Here is a 17,655-nt window from a genome sequence, read left to right as displayed (position 1 = left end):
TCCATAGTTTTACATCTTATTCAATTTAGTCTTTATCATTCAATTGACTACCAAAATGTTAAAATTTCGTAACGAAACTTTAATACTAACTTATTCACACTCCTTAAATATTCATAAAAATATTTATGACTCGATTTTTAATTTCAAGGTCTCGATACCTCGTTTTTATCTCAATTTATCTAATAATTTCCTTTAATACGCAAAATTCACTAATTCGGAAATATTTCTAAAATCATACCTAACTTTTACTTATTAATATCTAAACTCACATGTCAGATTTAGTAATCTCAAATCACTATTCCGACACCACTAAAATTTGGGACGTTACAAATAAGGCTTGGAACTGGCCTTATTTTGTCTACATGGGAAGAGACACGGGCGTGCGTCTCAGCCGTGTGTGACACACGGCCATGCGCACGGGCATGTGGTTTGGTCATGTGTCCCCTGCATATTAAATTTTAAGAAACAGAATGCTTCGAATTGCTCACACGGGTAGAGACACGGGTGTGTGTCACAGTCGTGTGTGTCAAACGGTTTAGCACATGGGCGTGTGACTTTGCCGTGTGACCCCTGCACTTAATTTTTGAAAATTAAATTGTCCACATGGTCTAGCACACAGGCGTGTGGCTGGCCGTGTGACCTAAGTCAGAGAGTTATATGGGAATGGACACGGGCTAGGACACGACCGTGTGTCTCACATCGAATGCCCACACAGCCTGGGACACGGGCGTGTGACCCCTGTACCTTGAAAAAAATTTGAAATTTTATGAAAAATTTATTGAGTTCCCGATTTAGTCTTGACTTATTTAAAATGCATAAATTGGACCTCGAAGGTTCACTTAAGGGACAGTATGATTGAATATGATTGGTTTCAGATTTGAAAAGTAAATAACATAAATTAATTGTATTTGTTTTGTAAATTTTGGTAATATTCTGTAACCCTATTCCGGTGACGGATATGGGTTAGGGGTGTTACAGCCAATCCCTCCAACACACCAATTCACGACTGTACTCTATCCTGCGTTCAATCCAATCTGAGTAATCAAATTCAATATTATATCTCAAATTACCATTAATTATCAAAAATAATAAAAATAATAAATATAAAAGTTGTATCATGTTTGTAACACCCCTTACCCGTATCCAACACCGGAATAAGGTACGAGGCATTACCAAAACACATACACTTGTAAACGATTTAACCGAAGTTATAAAATTTCATCTAAATAAAACTTTCAAAATAATTAACATGTTTCTATAACTTTTCACAATATATCCTCAAAATATTATAATCATAATAATTAGGGCCTACGAGACCCAGACATACTCATACAATTCAATGCTTCATTTCCATTTCATTTAATTCGCAATTTCTCATGCTCACAATTTAGATCATATCACTAGCAATTTCCATTTAATTCACGTACAATTCAATGTCACTAAGTTTAACACTAATACGTATTTACCATTTAACTCAACGCTTATCGATTATATCATTCAATAACACATTTATGAAATTCTTAATTTTGCAATGAAAATATCACTTTAGCTTAAATAACAACATCATCCCGGTATAAATACACTACCACTTATTCATTTACTTTAATTCATTTGGGCCCATTTGTCACTTACCATCCTTAATCAAATTAGGGAACAGTTACGGAAAATTGAGTACTTCACTTTCACTTTGACATATGACCTCTTATCACTTGTCTTGATCGATAAGTGTAGCTAGGCTACCACTTATCACTTTGCCATTTGATCGATAAGTGTAGTGAAGCTACCACTTATCACTTTATCACTTGATCGATAAGTGTAGCCACTTATCACTTTGTCTCTTGATCGATAAGTGTAACCACTTATCACTTTGTTTCTTGATCGATAAGTGTAGCCACTTATCACTTTGTCTCTTGATCGATAAGTGTAGCTAAAGCTACCACTTATCACTTTGTCTCTTGATCGATAAGTTTAGCACTTATCACTTTGTCACTTGATCGATAAGTGTAACCACTTATCACTTTGTCACTTGATCGATAAGTGTAGCTAAAACTACCACTTATCACTTTGTCACTTGATCGAAGTACTCAAATCCCTGCTCCACTTAATTTGATCATTTATTCGATTTTCACATTTTTATTTTATTCTCATTTCAACAATAAATACATTTCATCATACATTGTATAATTCATGAAATTAACATTTAATCATTAAATTTCAGCCATATGAACTTACTATTTCATTATCTTCCACACTTGTTTCCTATGCACATTACACAAGATATAAACATATCATTCAACCATAGTTGCAAGCTAGTGTATTGAAACATAACTCTTTTTGGAACTAATCACATGATAAACCATTCATGACATTATTTCATGCCAAATCATATACCGAATATACCATACACACATGCTATGAAACTTTATTTTCACACATGAGCTTAAACCATGTCCAATAATGCACAAATTTAAGCATCATTTCTATTTCATCATCTATCAATTATAATCAAACATATGACCAATTATACACAAATCATTCATATATTTCTCAATTTTCCTCCTCCTCCTCTCCATTCCACATCCTTAATGTGTATAACACACTTAAACAACATTAACCATAATTTCAATATTCACTAACATGTATATTCAAAGCTGTTTATCCGAGTCAGAGTCACTAAATTATTTTTACCCAGAGCTACAGAGCTCCAAATTAAGATCCGTTAATTTTCCCTGAAACTAGACTCACATATATTCATAGAATAAAATTTTCAGAATTTTTGGTTGAGCCAAATAATACAGTTTATTCTTTAAAGTTTCCCCTGTTTCGCTGTCTGACAGTTTCGACCACTCTTCACTAAAATTAATTATCTCATTGTACAGAATTCAGATGATGTTTTCGTTTGTTTCTTCTAAAATAGACTCATTAAGGATTATAGCCATATAAATTATAACTCATAATCATTTTTTACAATTTTAATGATTTTCCAAAGTCAGAACAGGGGAACCTGAATTCATTCTGACCTTGTCTCACAAAATCTATTATATCTCATGATTTACAATTCCATTGCTCACATCGTTTCTTTTATAAAAACTAGACTCAATAAGCTTTAGTTTTATATTTTATTCATCCTCTAATTCAATCTCTACAATTTTGGTGATTTTCAAAGTTACACTACTGCTGCTGTCTAAAACTGCTTTAGTGCAAAATGTTGATTTCCATTTTGCCCCAAATTTCACAGTTTATACAATTCGGTCCTTTCTCAATTAACCCTCAATTAATCTAATTTTCTATTAGTACTTTACTAGGCATTATAAGTTGTTACACAACTATTGAAATTCAGAATTTCCACATATAACTCTATCTTCAAACTCTTTTACTATTAGGTCCCAAACATTCACTTACTATTCAATTCTTTCAATAAAATCAGCATATGAACAATTTAAAGCTCTAATTTCATGATAAATCATCATATACTTCCAGCACATATTCATATCAACTTTCAACTTCTTTCATAAAATCAAAAACTAATGAATTTAACAAGTGGGCCTAGTTGTAAAAGTCATAAAAATACAAAATTTCAAGAAATAGTCAAGAATTGAACTTACTTGTAATAAAAATATGAAGAACCAGCTTGAAGAAGCCCTTCCATGGTGTTTTAGCTGATGAGAATTCAGAAAATTGAAGAGAAATCTAGATAATTCCACTTTGGTCCTAACTTTATTAAGCAAATTTTGCAATATTCCAATTTTACCCTTAATTCTCTTTACTTTCTGCTGATTTCATGCCCCTGCTGTCCAGCCCAAATAGGCCTTGGGTCTATTTACCTTTTAAGCCCTCTTCCTTTTATCATTTAAGCTATTTAATTATTTCCTATAATTTTGCATTTGTTACAATTTAGTCCTTTTGTTCAATTAATTATCGAACTTTAAAATTTCTTAACGAAAATTTAATACTAACTTTTAACACTCCATAAATATTTATAAAAATATTTATGGCTCGGTTTAAAATCCCGAGGTCTTGATACCTCATTTTGATTCTAATTATTTTAATATTTATTTCTAGTGCACTATTCACTATTTCAAAAATTTTCCTAACTTCACATTTAACTTATACTTACTAAATTAATAATATTTTCTACCCATTTTTCGAATTTAGTGATCTCGAATCACCGTTCCGACACCTCTAAAAATTCAAGCCATTACATTTTTTTTTTCGTCGGATTTGTGGTCCCGAAACCACTGTTCCGACTAGGCCTAAAATCGGGCTATTACAATGTTAGTCTACTAAAAAATGCATGTCGATGTTAAATTCTACCCATAAGAATTTACCTGGCTAAATTGCAAAAATGTCAAAGTACATGGGCATTTTGGTAATTTTCTATTCTCTTCGATTTTCCACTCGACCTTGATCTAAATTAATATTTTCATTCAATTTATTAATTCAAACAATAAAACGATTTATTTTATGAAATTTAGTATTTTAAATATTTTACAAAACTACCCCTAACATTTTACTTTTATTCAATTTAGTCCCTGAGCCTAAAACATGCAAATTAACCATTTTTAATGCAAACCCATGCTAGCAAAATATTCATGGCATTCATTAGAGCCCATTTTTGCAACAATTTCACAACAAACCCTTGTATTTTTACTATTTCATCAATTTAGTCCTTAATCGAAAAATTCATCAAAATTACTTAACAAAATACTTTTAAATATCTACCAGCATATCAAATTCATCATTTAATAACTTAAATCATATAGATTCATCAGTGGCAACATTCACAATCTTTAACAGTTTCAAAATTGAAGGTACGGGCTAGCTGGACCTAGTTGCAACGATCTCAAAAACATAAAAATTATTGAAAACGGGGCTAAATTGAACTTACATGCACCATTGAAAGAATGGCCGAAACTTGAAACTTCCATAGTTTTTTTTTTCTTTTTATTCGTGAAGAATAAGTCACCAGAATAAATACAATTAACACCACCGCCTGGAAACTTTGACCATAGTTTGATTACCATTTAAGTCCCTTTCCTTTATTCAATTAACCATTTAATCACTCAAATCAAATAGTGATTAAAATTTACATCTTTTACAATTTAGTTCTTTTTAATTAATTAACTATCGAAACGTTAAAATTTTTTAACGAAACTTTAATACCACCTTAATGACAATCCATAAATATTTATAAAAATATTTACGGCTCGATTTATAGAAACGAGGTCCCGATACCTCATTTTCTAGAACCACTTGACCTTAGGGTCTTATCACTTGAACTTAATTAATCATTCGAATAACATAAATTATCATATCAAAAATCTTTTTAAAATCATATTTAATATTTACGAACTTACTCATCGGATTTGGTATCCCCGAAACCACTGTTTTCGACACCACTGAAAAACGGGTTGTTATAAAGTATCACAATAAAAAATCAAACTCAAATACCAAATGATGTATTAATCATAAGAAATTTAATTTATGCATTATTCAATAATTAATGATAAGAAATTTAAGAAAATAGGTTAAACACTAAAAAAATAAGGTAGACTATATGAGTCGTCCCAAAACTTTATTTAAAATTATATTTCAGTCACCTAACTTTTAAAAGTTATATAATAATTACTAGCATTATCGAATTGTTACATTTTAGTCACTGCTCATTAACTTCGATTATCCCTTAATAGAATGATGATATGACACATTAATTCAAAGGGTTAATAACTCAATTGGCACGTGAACTATAACCAAAATATCATTTTGATATTTTTAAAAGGTTTAAATATGAATTTAAGTTTTCAACTTAACAACTTCTAACAAATTAATATTAAAGTCTTATTTAAAATGCTTACATAAAACATTATATTAAAAATTCAAGAAATTACAAAAAAATTGAGTTTCTCATTCACCGTCATCTTCATCTCAGCAAAACCCCAGTTTTGTTTATTATCTTCGTAATCTTCATTAATCATTTCTTTTATGTCTAAAATCAAAATATTCTCGTTTTTATTTTTCATATATTCAATCTCAGTATTTAAAAAAAAAACTCAACATCTTTCTAAAGTCATTCTAAATAAAAATCTAAATTAAGTTATAATTTAAAGATAAAAGGTTTGTTAATGGAGGATCTAGTGCCACCACTAAAAATTTTATCTTTTAGAAACTTTACATCACATTTCTCATCAACACTAACACAACTTCCAGGTCTTGAATCAAAATCTAAAATACACTTTCCATCAAAAGCCCCAACCCTCATTTTGAATATTATCTACCTATTAAAATAAAATATTGATAATGCTAATATATCGTAAAGAAAAGAAAAAAATAGAACAAACCGATTGTATGTGGAAAGGTAATGTAACATCTAATAAAAATAATGCAGTAAGATTAAAACACTTTATTCAAATCAATATCAAACAGAGAAAATAAACTTCTATACAGATTTTTCTTGTGCAGCCTGTACCGTACTTTGTATTTTATTTTAATCAACAGAAATAATCTCCCTATCTTGCACTTGTATTTTATTTTAATAAGAATTTGAGTCGCAACTCTAACATCTCCAAATCTCTCTCTTTGTCTTTGCACTAAATTTCTCTGTAGTCACTTGTAATTTTACCGTTTTCCAAGTGATTATTGGAAGTGTGGAGGCAAAGGCTTCATCGGAGGTAGAGGTGCTGCTGTCGCAGAGGCTCTTGCAGTTGAGGAGAAAAAGGAAAAGAGAGGAGAGTGATGAAGATATGAGATTCTTTTTCTTCGATTAAGTTTGGGTTCCATCGTTGCAAGAAGCTAGAAATTATAAAAAAAGGAAAAGAAAAAGAAAAACAAGAATGAAGAAAGAGAAGAACAAACAGAAGGTAGAAATTACTCGTGAAGCTAGAAAATTATGTAAGTATTTTTAATTTTTTACATATATTTTTGAAGTTTAATTTTTATAAATTATATATTAAATTTTTATTCTTATGATCTTTTAAACGTTTTTATATTTTTATTTAATTTTATGATTTTTATATATCTACTTTAATTTTTAAGTTTTAAGAATTTTTTATAAAATTCAATTATAAGAAAATTTTCAAAACTAACAAAATGATATTTTAACTATAGTTTAAGGGTTAAAGTAGTTATTAACCGCTTGAATTAATGTTCATCCATCAACTTCAATGTAACAATTCAATAATATTAGTGACTATTAAATAATTTTTGAAAATCCAATAATTGAAACGTAATTTTAAACCAAATTTAGGGATAGATGGTGAAATTTACCAAAAAAATATTAAAAAAGAAATCATTTTTAATGTAACAAAAATGTTTTCCATATCTACTTTACTTTCTATAGATTAATTATTTTGGTTTCGTCTTGTTGCTCCGAAACATTTAACAAGATACAACTTGCGCCAAAACCATTAAAATAGCAACAAGTTAATCGATCACAAACGCAATATTTTTGGCTTTGGAGCCTACAATCCCCTTTTAAAAATCCCTTCATATTTTTTTAGTTTCTATTAGAAGTAATTGCATTCATGGAGGAGGAAGGTTACAACGGAGCAGTATACTGATTACGAACATGTTTCTATTGCTAATGTTTTTAGCATGCCAATCTGTAATTTTGTTATAATCCCTCTTTACAGAGCTGAATGAGATGCCGGAGAAACCTTCAGCTATTCTTAAAATATAGTCGACCTGTTGTCATATTCACCATTGCGTCAGCAACTCTGTTGCCTTCTCGATAAGTATGCTGCATCACCCCCTACCGCTAGAGCATTGGAATGCTGACTATCGAAACTATTACACCGCAGATTCACCACCACTAAACTATCCAGCTCTAGCGCTACCCTCCTCGTTCCGCAAAACCAAGCCTGCTGCAGCTCGTCATAAGCTCCTCATAATTCCGCTTCAGTCATACACCGCCCTATATTCCTCGCTAATCCAGCCATCAACTCACCCCTCCAGAGTAAGCTAAACCAGACTCTGTTTTACATGCCTCATCCGTATTGACTTTGAACCAGCCAATAGGTGGATTCTCCCGATGAACCAAACGGCACACTCTAGTTTGAAAATTGTATTCCCAACCTGCTTGTCATGAAATGCTGTTTGTACCTCAGCCTGCAACCGTAGACATTCTCTGCTTCAACATAATCAGGCTTTTTTACATATAATATAAAAAAAATTAAAAATTTCAAAAATGGGATACCAACTGGATTAATTACGAAACTGGTATAGTTGGGGTGGTGGAAAGTGCCAAATAGGCGGCACCACCCTTTTTTTCTGACACATGTCAGTGACCGTTAAACAATTTTTTTTTATATCAGGTGAAGGCATCTTTATTGGCGGTACCAATATAAGATTTTAAACGGTTTAAATACGGGTTAATGGTTGTGCTCATGTAATAGGCGTCACCAATGGTGCTAATCTCATAGGCGGCTTTCAGCTCTTTACCTAATTTATGTTCTTTTAATAATTTATATTATTTATTTACTTGAAAAATTGGGTAATTTGAGGTTCTAATTATGGTTCTTTTATGTTTGTATGCTATTATTTATGATTTTAAATTTTTTTAGAGTAATTTTGTTCTTTCTTTTCCTGGAAAATTGTGTAATTTGAGATTCTTCCATTAAGTTATTTGGTTCTAATGTTGTTAATTTCTGTTATGTACTATTATTCGATGATTTTAACGTTTTCTTTCTAAATTCTAATCAAATTGCTTTGTTGTTCATTTGGCGATAATGGTAAACTAAAATGATAATTTTTTCTGTACGATTTTGCTCATAACTACAATTTATTGTAGGAAGAGAGCTGACAACGATACTATCGTGGTTGATGCTCCAACTAAAGCCAAGAAATTTGCTCAAATGTGTCACCTATGAGATTGGTACTATTGGTGCCGCCTATTACAAGGGCACAACCACCAATCCATATTTAAACAGTATAAAATCTCATTTTGGTACAGCCAATGAAGATGCCTTCACCTAATATAAAATTATTATTATTTTTTGTTTAACGGTGAATAACATGGGTCAGAAACGAGGGTGATGCCGCCTATTTGACACCCTCTACCACCCCAACCATACTAGCTTCGTAATTAATCAAGTTGGTATCCCATTTTCGAAATTTTTAATTTTTTTATATTATATATGTAAAAAAGCCACATAATCAGCATTATTCCTTCTTGTCCATAAATCCAACATATTGAGCCAAAATGTATATTTCAATTATTCATAATAATATAATTTATTTTGTAAAAAACAACTTTTAATTATTTTTTAACTGAATTGAAATTATATCAACTCATTACATCAATTCAATCAAATACTTCAATTATAGTATAACTTGAATACAGTTTCCTCTAAGTAGTGAAATAATGATTAAGACTTTATAATCTGAAAACATTATGAAGCGGAAAAAGATAACCTAGTATTTTAATGGATTAATCATTTAACTCAATTCATCATATTTACAAATAACATAAGGTGTACAAAAGCGCGTTGGTCCCGCCATTGCCTTCCACTACCAATACATTTCATACAAATTATTTTTGCAGTTTAAACCTTCAACTTTCCCTTATCCTTCACACTTATCATTTCACCTTTACAAAGGGTTTCATGTTACACTGTATCTATTTTTGTCTTTCAAAGTCTCGCCAGTAAAAACAAACAAAAAAAAGGTATATTTTTTACCCTAGCTATCTTCTTCTCTGGATTCCTTGATATCAACATAGCAATCCCCCATTCCATATAATTATGGCGGTCGAAAATTAAGGGTTCATCGGAAGGAATACCTGGCAACAAGCCTTTTCTAAATCCACTTCGAATTTATCTTCCCCTCATATGAATCTTTCAAATTCAAATAATTGAAGACAAAGGCACTGTGCAATTGACTGAGAAGTAGCTTATTAATATTAACAAACACGGCGTTTGGTCCTCTATGAAACTGAAAAATCAAGGTGATTTTCAGTGTCTAGTATCACCTTTACTTGCATATGCATTATTGGATTATCAAAATAATTAATATATTCCAATTATATTAATCCATTTTTGTTATGTATTAATTACACACAATGTGTTGAGCAAGAAAATTAAAACTAATGAATTGTAAAGAATCTCATTTCTAAAAATTCAAGCCAACTTTAAGCACATTATTAGAATCCAAAGTTACGTAAAAGATAACACATAATTTTATTAGGTTCTATCCAACTCGATTAATGTGATAATGGAGAGAAGTTGAGAAAAGGCTTGGGCCAAGGTGGTTGGTTGATAAAAGGTTGCCCTTCCTTTCAAGCAAAGTGTTATAATTTGCCAACTATTCGTATATGATCTTCTACTTTTTTCAAAAAATAAAATAAAATTTTGGTCAACAAGAGTTCCCATGCATTATTATATCTGCCAAATCATATATTAGCCAAGTGTGAAATACAATACTTATTGTTTCACTTTTACTTTTATCTTAATGATTTCTTTTTCTGTAGAATGATAAAAATGAAATACTACTAATATTTTTGTTAACTCATTGTCAGTCTTTAATTGGGATGTCAAGATTTTTATTTCTTTTGCCATTCTACTGAAGCAAGATATGATTTTGACTATTTATTTAGCTTTGTAGGGTTCAATTAAATGAGATTTTTTTTAAGAAAGATATTTTCGGTTCCATACCATCTTCCCCTTTCATCAACTAACATGCTTTTAACACATAGGCACATGTTGGTGGTCCCCACTCGACTATCTGCCCCGCCACGTGCCTCTCCTGGATCAGTCTTTCTCAGGAAAAAACGGTCTAAATTTCAAACAAGTCCGGGGTCCCACATTCTCCTCGACCGTGAAAAATATTATCTCATCACCTGTCGGCAACGCAGAGATTATGCCACGTGTCAGAGCGAACATCAAATCCCTTCCTTTTCGCTTTTAAGTTGGTAAAGAAAGATATCTCAAGTCCCTACTCGGCGGGAGTAAATTCCGACATCGCACTCGCTGTTGCCTGACGCCGACTGCATATAGGGATCTAACACGTGTAACATACAGAGAGACAGTAGCTTTCATTTGTCGTTTGTTTTCGAAAATCATTTGAAGTTGCTGAGACAAAAAATGAGAGTTAAGCTGGTAATTTCTGAGTCACACAGATTTTTTAGTGGATAAGGTAGATAGACACGGACAAAAAAATTTATGGTATTAGCTTTTTTTCCACCTCATTTTTTAAGTTTTATTTTATTTTTTGAGTTTCAAACCTTCCGTTTATATAAAAAAAATTAATGAGTGAATTTAATAAAAGTAACAATTAAGCAGATGTGCATTCTATAAAAATTGTTATTTTAAAAGGTTTTACTTTTCAACTTAAAAAATACTTTTTATATTTTAATATAAAATTGCATGCAAATGCAAAACAATAGATTACTACACTTTTCATTTTATTATGATCACCATTTATTTCCATAAAAGATGATTTTAGTCCTTAACATTTTATGTTCACCTATATTAAAAACATAAGTTTGTTTTAACTATAAAATGTAGTAAGTCTCTAATGAAACAAATTCATACAAAATGAAATTTCATTACGAGAAACCAAAGGATCCCAAATTTTTTCTCCATTTTAGTGTCTTACCGACAGATTTGCCCGCATGTAAGCAACATAAAGTGGGAAAACCAATCATTCACAGCTTGAAAAACCAAATTATGGCGATTGATTAGTATTTATCAGTTCATTAAAACTTACTTAACCGTACGTAACTGTAAGAACAAACATAAATTTTTGTCTTGTCCTTTTACTTGACCACAGACTAACAATCTATCTCCATGAAATCCGCTTTAAAACACAGTTCTCTTACGCCAATCCTTGCATTAAAAAGAGAGAAAGAGAAAGAAAGAGAAAAAAGATGGAACATAACAAAGAATGAAATACTCATTTTCATACCCCACAAAAGGAAAAAACCAGCTAATCCAAAACCCCAGTTCTAGATATTTTTTTTTTCATTTGAAAACTTTGGGTTATCGTAATCTGTAACCACCCACCAACTCATAAATGCCAAATTAATTTTTTTTCCCTTCAACTTTTAAATCCTTTCCTCTTTTGTTTCCCCTTCTTTTCCTAGACTGTTATTTTATCAGGTCTTTTAACGGCTACCACTTCATTCCCTTCTTCTTCTACCTTCAGTTTCAGAAAACAGAGGAACTTTTTGTTTTTTAAAGGAAGAGTGAAGGCAGATGGATTTTAGTTCATTCTTGACGTCCTTAGGGACGTCTTTTGTAATATTCATAGTGTTGATGGTGCTCTTTGCATGGCTTTCGACGAGGCAAGGGAACGCGGTGGTGTATTATCCGAACCGGATCGTCAAAGGTATGGAACCGTGGGAAGGCGGTTCAAGGACACGAAACCCTTTCGCTTGGATAAAGGAAGCCTTGTCTTCGAGTGAACAGGATGTCATCAACATGTCTGGGATTGACACTGCCGTCTACTTCGTCTTCCTCAGCACTGGTTTTTGTCCTTATCTTTTTGTCTCCTTTTTCAGTTTTCTTCACACGTGTGAATCTTATGTACAAATGTTGGCTTTTCAGTTAGCCTACTCGATGACCTGTCCTGTCCTTTTTTTTTTTTTTTGAGTTTGAGATCTGTTTGTGTTTGTTAATGAAGTTCTAGTTTAGGAGGGTTTTTTGGAGGTTGATTAGAAAGTTAGCTTTTTTCTTACTTTAGTTTTAAACTAGGGTTAGAACTTTTGTTGGTTTGTTGTTATTTTTGGGAATTTGTTGCTGAAGTGAATTTTATATTGACTTCTCTGTTTCTATTTCTGGTCGTTTTTTTTTTCTCTACTTTAATGGGACTCTTCTTGTCTTTTCTGATATATCAGTCAAATATACAAAGTACTCTGAATTGTAATACCAGAAATTGTGTTAGTTTATAGTATGTTAGCTGGACTTGGACTTTGTAAATGTAGGGTATGGTATATGTTTGGAACCAATATATCTAAATTTTCCCAGTTTATTTTTTCTAAGATACTTGTAGAGAACCATATACCATAGTAACACAAACATTTTAAGAAAAATATAAAAAAAAAGTAGGAAAATGATGGTAAGGAAATGTAGGATCTTTGTTATTTGATTCCAGAACAATGAAGAAATTTTCTGTCTGAATTTGCTTGATGTAATGAATAAAAGAGTCTGAAAGATGAACTCTGAAATTCTATTTCTTTTTCGACAGTATTGGGAATCTTGGTTTTGTCTGGCATTGTACTGCTTCCAGTTCTTCTACCCATTGCTGCAACTGATGATGGTGTGAAGAAGAACGAACATACTAGTAATAATACGAGCAATGGAACTTTCAGCGACCTAGACAAGTTATCAATGGCGAATATTGAGGTAAGCTATGTAACATTCTCATGAACTGGATTTGTTTTTCTCCGACCAAGTACGATTACGATGTCACAGATGTGTTTTGATGTACAAAAGTCTGTTTATTGTTGTCTATACAGGTGAAGAGTCCAAGGTTGTGGGCATTCCTGGTAGCTACCTATTGGGTGTCTGTTGTCACCTATTTCCTTACATTTAAGGCTTACAAACATGTTTCTGCTCTAAGAGCTACCGCTCTAATGTCTAATGAAGTGAAACCTGAGCAATTCGCGGTTCTCGTTAGAGACTTGCCGAAAGCCACTTCAGGTCAAACTCGAAAACAGCAGGTTGATACATACTTCAAATCTATATATCCTGAGACATTCTACAGATCAATGGTGGTCACTAACAACAAAGAGGTAAGATGATAATAATGTGCATCTCTTTTCGAGTCGAAACCTTTTCGTTCATCGCTGTTCAATTTTTTAGGCAAACATATTGTTGAAATTTAGGTTGATAAAATCTGGGGAGAGTTGGAAGGGTTCAAGAAGAAGCTTGCGCGCGCAGAATCCATATATGCACTGTCCCAGGGAAATGGTCAAGGCACGAGACCAACCAACAGAACCGGCTTCCTTGGTCTCTGTGGTAAAAAAGTAGACAGCATAGAGTACTACAATGAAAAGATTAAGGAATTGACACAAAAATTGGAAGCTGAACAAAAGGTCACCCTCCGAGAAAAGCAGCAAGGTTCTGCTTTGGTTTTCTTTACCAGTAGGGTGACTGCAGCCCTGGCTGCTCAAAGCCTACATGCTCAGATGGTTGACAATTGGACCGTTACTGAAGCGCCTGAACCTCGTCAACTCATATGGAGCAACCTGACCATCAAGTTTTACGATAGGATAATACGACAATATGTCGTTTATATTGTCGTGTTTCTGACCATAGTTTTTTATATGATTCCCATTGCTTTTATCTCTGCAGTCACAACCCTTAAGAATCTGAGAAAACTTCTGCCATTCTTGAAGCCTATTGTTGATATAGCTGCACTAAAGACGGTATTGGAGGCATATCTTCCTCAGCTTGCACTCATCATATTTTTGGCATTATTGCCCAAGTTCCTCTTGTTCCTCTCTAAAACCGAAGGAATCCCTAGTGGGAGCCATGTCATAAGGGCTGCATCTGGGAAATACTTTTATTTCATCGTGTTTAATGTTTTCATTGGTGTTACTATTGGTGGGACTTTGTTCGCTTCAATTAAGACCATTGAGGAGAAACCTAACTCCGTTTTCGACATGCTGGCAAAAAGTCTGCCTGGCAATGCAACTTTCTTCCTTACATTCGTGGCTCTAAAGTAAGCTTTCATCCTTTTGTTATCGCAATTGCTTTAAATGTTTGATTTTTAGTTTGATTGGGTTATTGGTTTGACAGGTTCTTTGTTGGTTATGGGCTTGAGCTTTCTCGAATAGTCCCTTTAATCATATATCATTTGAAGAGGAAATATCTTTGTAAGAACGAAGCCGAGTTAAGAGAAGCTTGGTTTCCCGGAGATATTAACTATGCAACTAGAGTTCCTAGTGACATGCTTATCGTCACAATCGTTCTTTGCTACTCGGTTATAGCTCCTGTGATCATCCCATTTGGAGTACTTTACTTTGCCTTGGGTTGGCTTGTTCTCCGGAATCAGGTATTTTTCCCCGTTAATTTTTCTGCTTATTGATAATTATTCTCACAATTTGATTTTAGTTTCGATTTATTTATTGGTTGTATACCCTTCGTATAACAGGCACTCAAAGTTTATGTTCCGGCATATGAGAGCTATGGAAGAATGTGGCCTCACATGCAAATCCGAATCATTAGTGCCCTGTTCTTATACCAAGTTACCATGTTGGGTTACTTTGGGGTGATGAGATTCTACTATACTCCCATCCTGGTTCCGCTCCCGATATTATCTCTCGTCTTCGTCTTTGTCTGTAGGAAGAAATTCTATGGGGCTTTTTGTCACACGGTGCTTGAGGTCGCTAGCCAAGAACTGAAAGAAACTCCTCACATGGAACAGATATTCAAATCCTTTATCCCACCAAGCTTGATCTCTGAGAAACAAGAAGATGAGCACTTTGAAGATGCTTTGTCTCAAGTTTCAAGATCAGAATCTTCTGTTTGATGTACATTTTTTTGTTTGTCTTGCTTGTGTCTTTCCACTGAGGTACCACCATGTCCTTGTCTTGAATCTCAAGTGTCCTTAAACTTAGATTTGTCTGTTGATAATATGGTTTTAGGGAACCTTGCTGTCAGATCGTTTGTTTCTAACACAATCACTTCCTTTGGATCTTCAGCTTGAATTTCTTAAATTAGTTCTTGTTCAGTGTTTAATGGAGTTTTGTGGATTGGTCACCTTGTAAACAATTGCTTCTCTTTCAAGCTAACCGTATAATCAAATTCAACAAAAGAGAGCTAAAAGATCTCATTTTCAGATCAGATGTTCAACAAATAAATGACTCTTATATCAACAGAAGAAATGGGATAAAAGAACACACTCAAAATTGGACTTTGGGTTCATGTTTCTGAATCAACAATTAATCTTTAAAGTGAAGGGTTGTGATCAGATCCGATGCTACGTGGAGAAGGGATGTGTTCAACTGGTCTCCCTGGTTTAACCCATCTGCCATATTGGTTCAGCACAAGTCCCTTGAATGGCCTTTGATACCAAAACTCTGGGATCTTCAACTCCTTTATCAACATGTCAGTTGACTTGTTAACCAAGGCAACATCTCTTCTTGCATTCCAGCGAAACTTTGATGTCTTGCTAATGTATCCATCTAACAGATGGAGGTAAGTCTCCAAATTATGAGACCCCGTGTAATCCGGGTCACGTGTTAAGTATGGGGACATGAGTACATCGAGCTTCAACTGCGTTCCAACATGCCGGTAAATCCATTTCAATCTTCCTGTAACCGCTGTAAACTTGTTAAGAATGGTGTTGAGTATGAACCCTGGCAACTTTGGGACTATGTCTTGCTTGGCAACAACCCTTAGTGTCTTCACTCCTAGTTCCTTGAGCTTCTCCTTGAAATGTATGTTCCCAACTCTTGGTGCACCGAAAGAGATGACGTTGATGAAGAGATGGGGGACGTACGTTGCGGCATCGTAGGCATTGAGGAGTGCCAATGCGCCTCCAAGGCTATGACCGCAAATTGTTAAGCTAACTTCCTCACCTCTGTCTCTGAAAAAGCTAACAAGCTTCTGGATTTCTTCCTTGACTTGTTCCGATGCACTCAACTTGTTGTACCTTGAGAAGTCGCCCTTGGAAGAGTAGATGCTGAGGAACCCTCTTTGCACCTTGATATTGGTTTTCCCAAGACGCTGCAGACGTGTTTTGAGGTCCGTGTACCACTCGGTTGGAGCCACCGTGCCCCGCCATGCCACGAGGATATCTCTCCTCCCAATCCTTGCAGTTTCGGCATCTCCGCTGACTGCAACATATCCCATCCAGTTGGAATCCTTACTCCAAGTACAATAAGTCCTCTCCAACCATTCAGGAACATCGACATGGGACATGGCATAAATGTACTTGGTAACCTTGTAACCATGTTTAGTAAGGCCTAGTTCTTCAAACAATTTGTGCCTATTGTATCTACAGCTTCCACAGAACTCTGATAAAGGATCAAAGTCGAAAGCATCATACGTTCCTTGGACGAATTCTCCGTACTTGACAACCTCTCGCCTTAGCCAAGGGTGGAGAGGCTCAATAAGGCCATCCCAATTATGCAAACCATGAAGCTCACGCCATCGTGTGGATATATTCTCGATGGGGGACTTGGTGGGAGTCATTGCATGACCGTGGTCGATGAAATCGGCCGCGGTGTAGGGCAATTGAATGAGTTGTGCCAATGGCATCGTGGGACGAATTGTCTTTTTCTTTTTCGTTACATGCTTAATCGGCTTGATGATAGCCATATCATGATGATTAAGTTTAAGAGTCGAAAGCTTGCTCAGGTTTGATGCAAGATGGAGATGAAGCCGATGCTTGAGAGTGGATTTCAAGGCCTTCTTCATACGCTGCCAAGTAACACTAAGCTTCAGTTTCCATACCCTTTTGGTCCTTGGCCTTTCTGTTTTCTGCCTATCGACATGTCTCACCGGTGACAACTGCATCTTATCCATGAAAGAAAAACCTGGTAATATACTAATATCGGTGTAGTGGTGGAGAGCAAAAAGAAAGAACCGTGAAAAGGTGGTGGATGAAAATGAATAATATAGAAAACGGTATGTTTGATGTAAATTTGAGAAAGACATGGGATGGAAGGGTTTATATAAATATTGATTGTTTAATCAGAGAACCAAACTGTTA

At 33.9% G+C, this 17,655-nt stretch overlaps 2 protein-coding genes across 2 annotated transcripts; one reads left to right on the top strand and one right to left on the bottom strand.

Annotated features, from left to right (window-relative positions):
* Window positions 1-11,851: 11,851 nt before the first annotated feature.
* Window positions 11,852-15,677, top strand: LOC105768749 (CSC1-like protein ERD4). The gene is made up of 6 exons (XM_012588892.2): window positions 11,852-12,459; window positions 13,180-13,337; window positions 13,451-13,726; window positions 13,820-14,658; window positions 14,736-14,991; window positions 15,091-15,677. Exons 1-6 carry the CDS (start codon window positions 12,189-12,191, stop codon window positions 15,466-15,468), a joined length of 2,178 nt encoding a protein of 725 aa, XP_012444346.1. The 5' UTR covers window positions 11,852-12,188; the 3' UTR covers window positions 15,469-15,677.
* A 66-nt stretch (window positions 15,678-15,743) lies between these two features.
* On the bottom strand, window positions 15,744-17,592 carry LOC105768750 (phospholipase A1-Igamma1, chloroplastic). The gene has a single exon (XM_012588893.2). It carries the CDS (start codon window positions 17,466-17,468, stop codon window positions 15,888-15,890), a length of 1,581 nt encoding a protein of 526 aa, XP_012444347.2. The 5' UTR covers window positions 17,469-17,592; the 3' UTR covers window positions 15,744-15,887.
* Between the last annotated feature and the right edge of the window lie 63 nt (window positions 17,593-17,655).

The sequence above is a fragment of the Gossypium raimondii genome, chromosome 5 (genome assembly GCF_025698545.1).
Source record: "Gossypium raimondii isolate GPD5lz chromosome 5, ASM2569854v1, whole genome shotgun sequence".
NCBI classification, from domain to species: domain Eukaryota; kingdom Viridiplantae; phylum Streptophyta; class Magnoliopsida; order Malvales; family Malvaceae; genus Gossypium; species Gossypium raimondii.
This window is presented reverse-complemented; position numbering and strand designations above follow the sequence as displayed.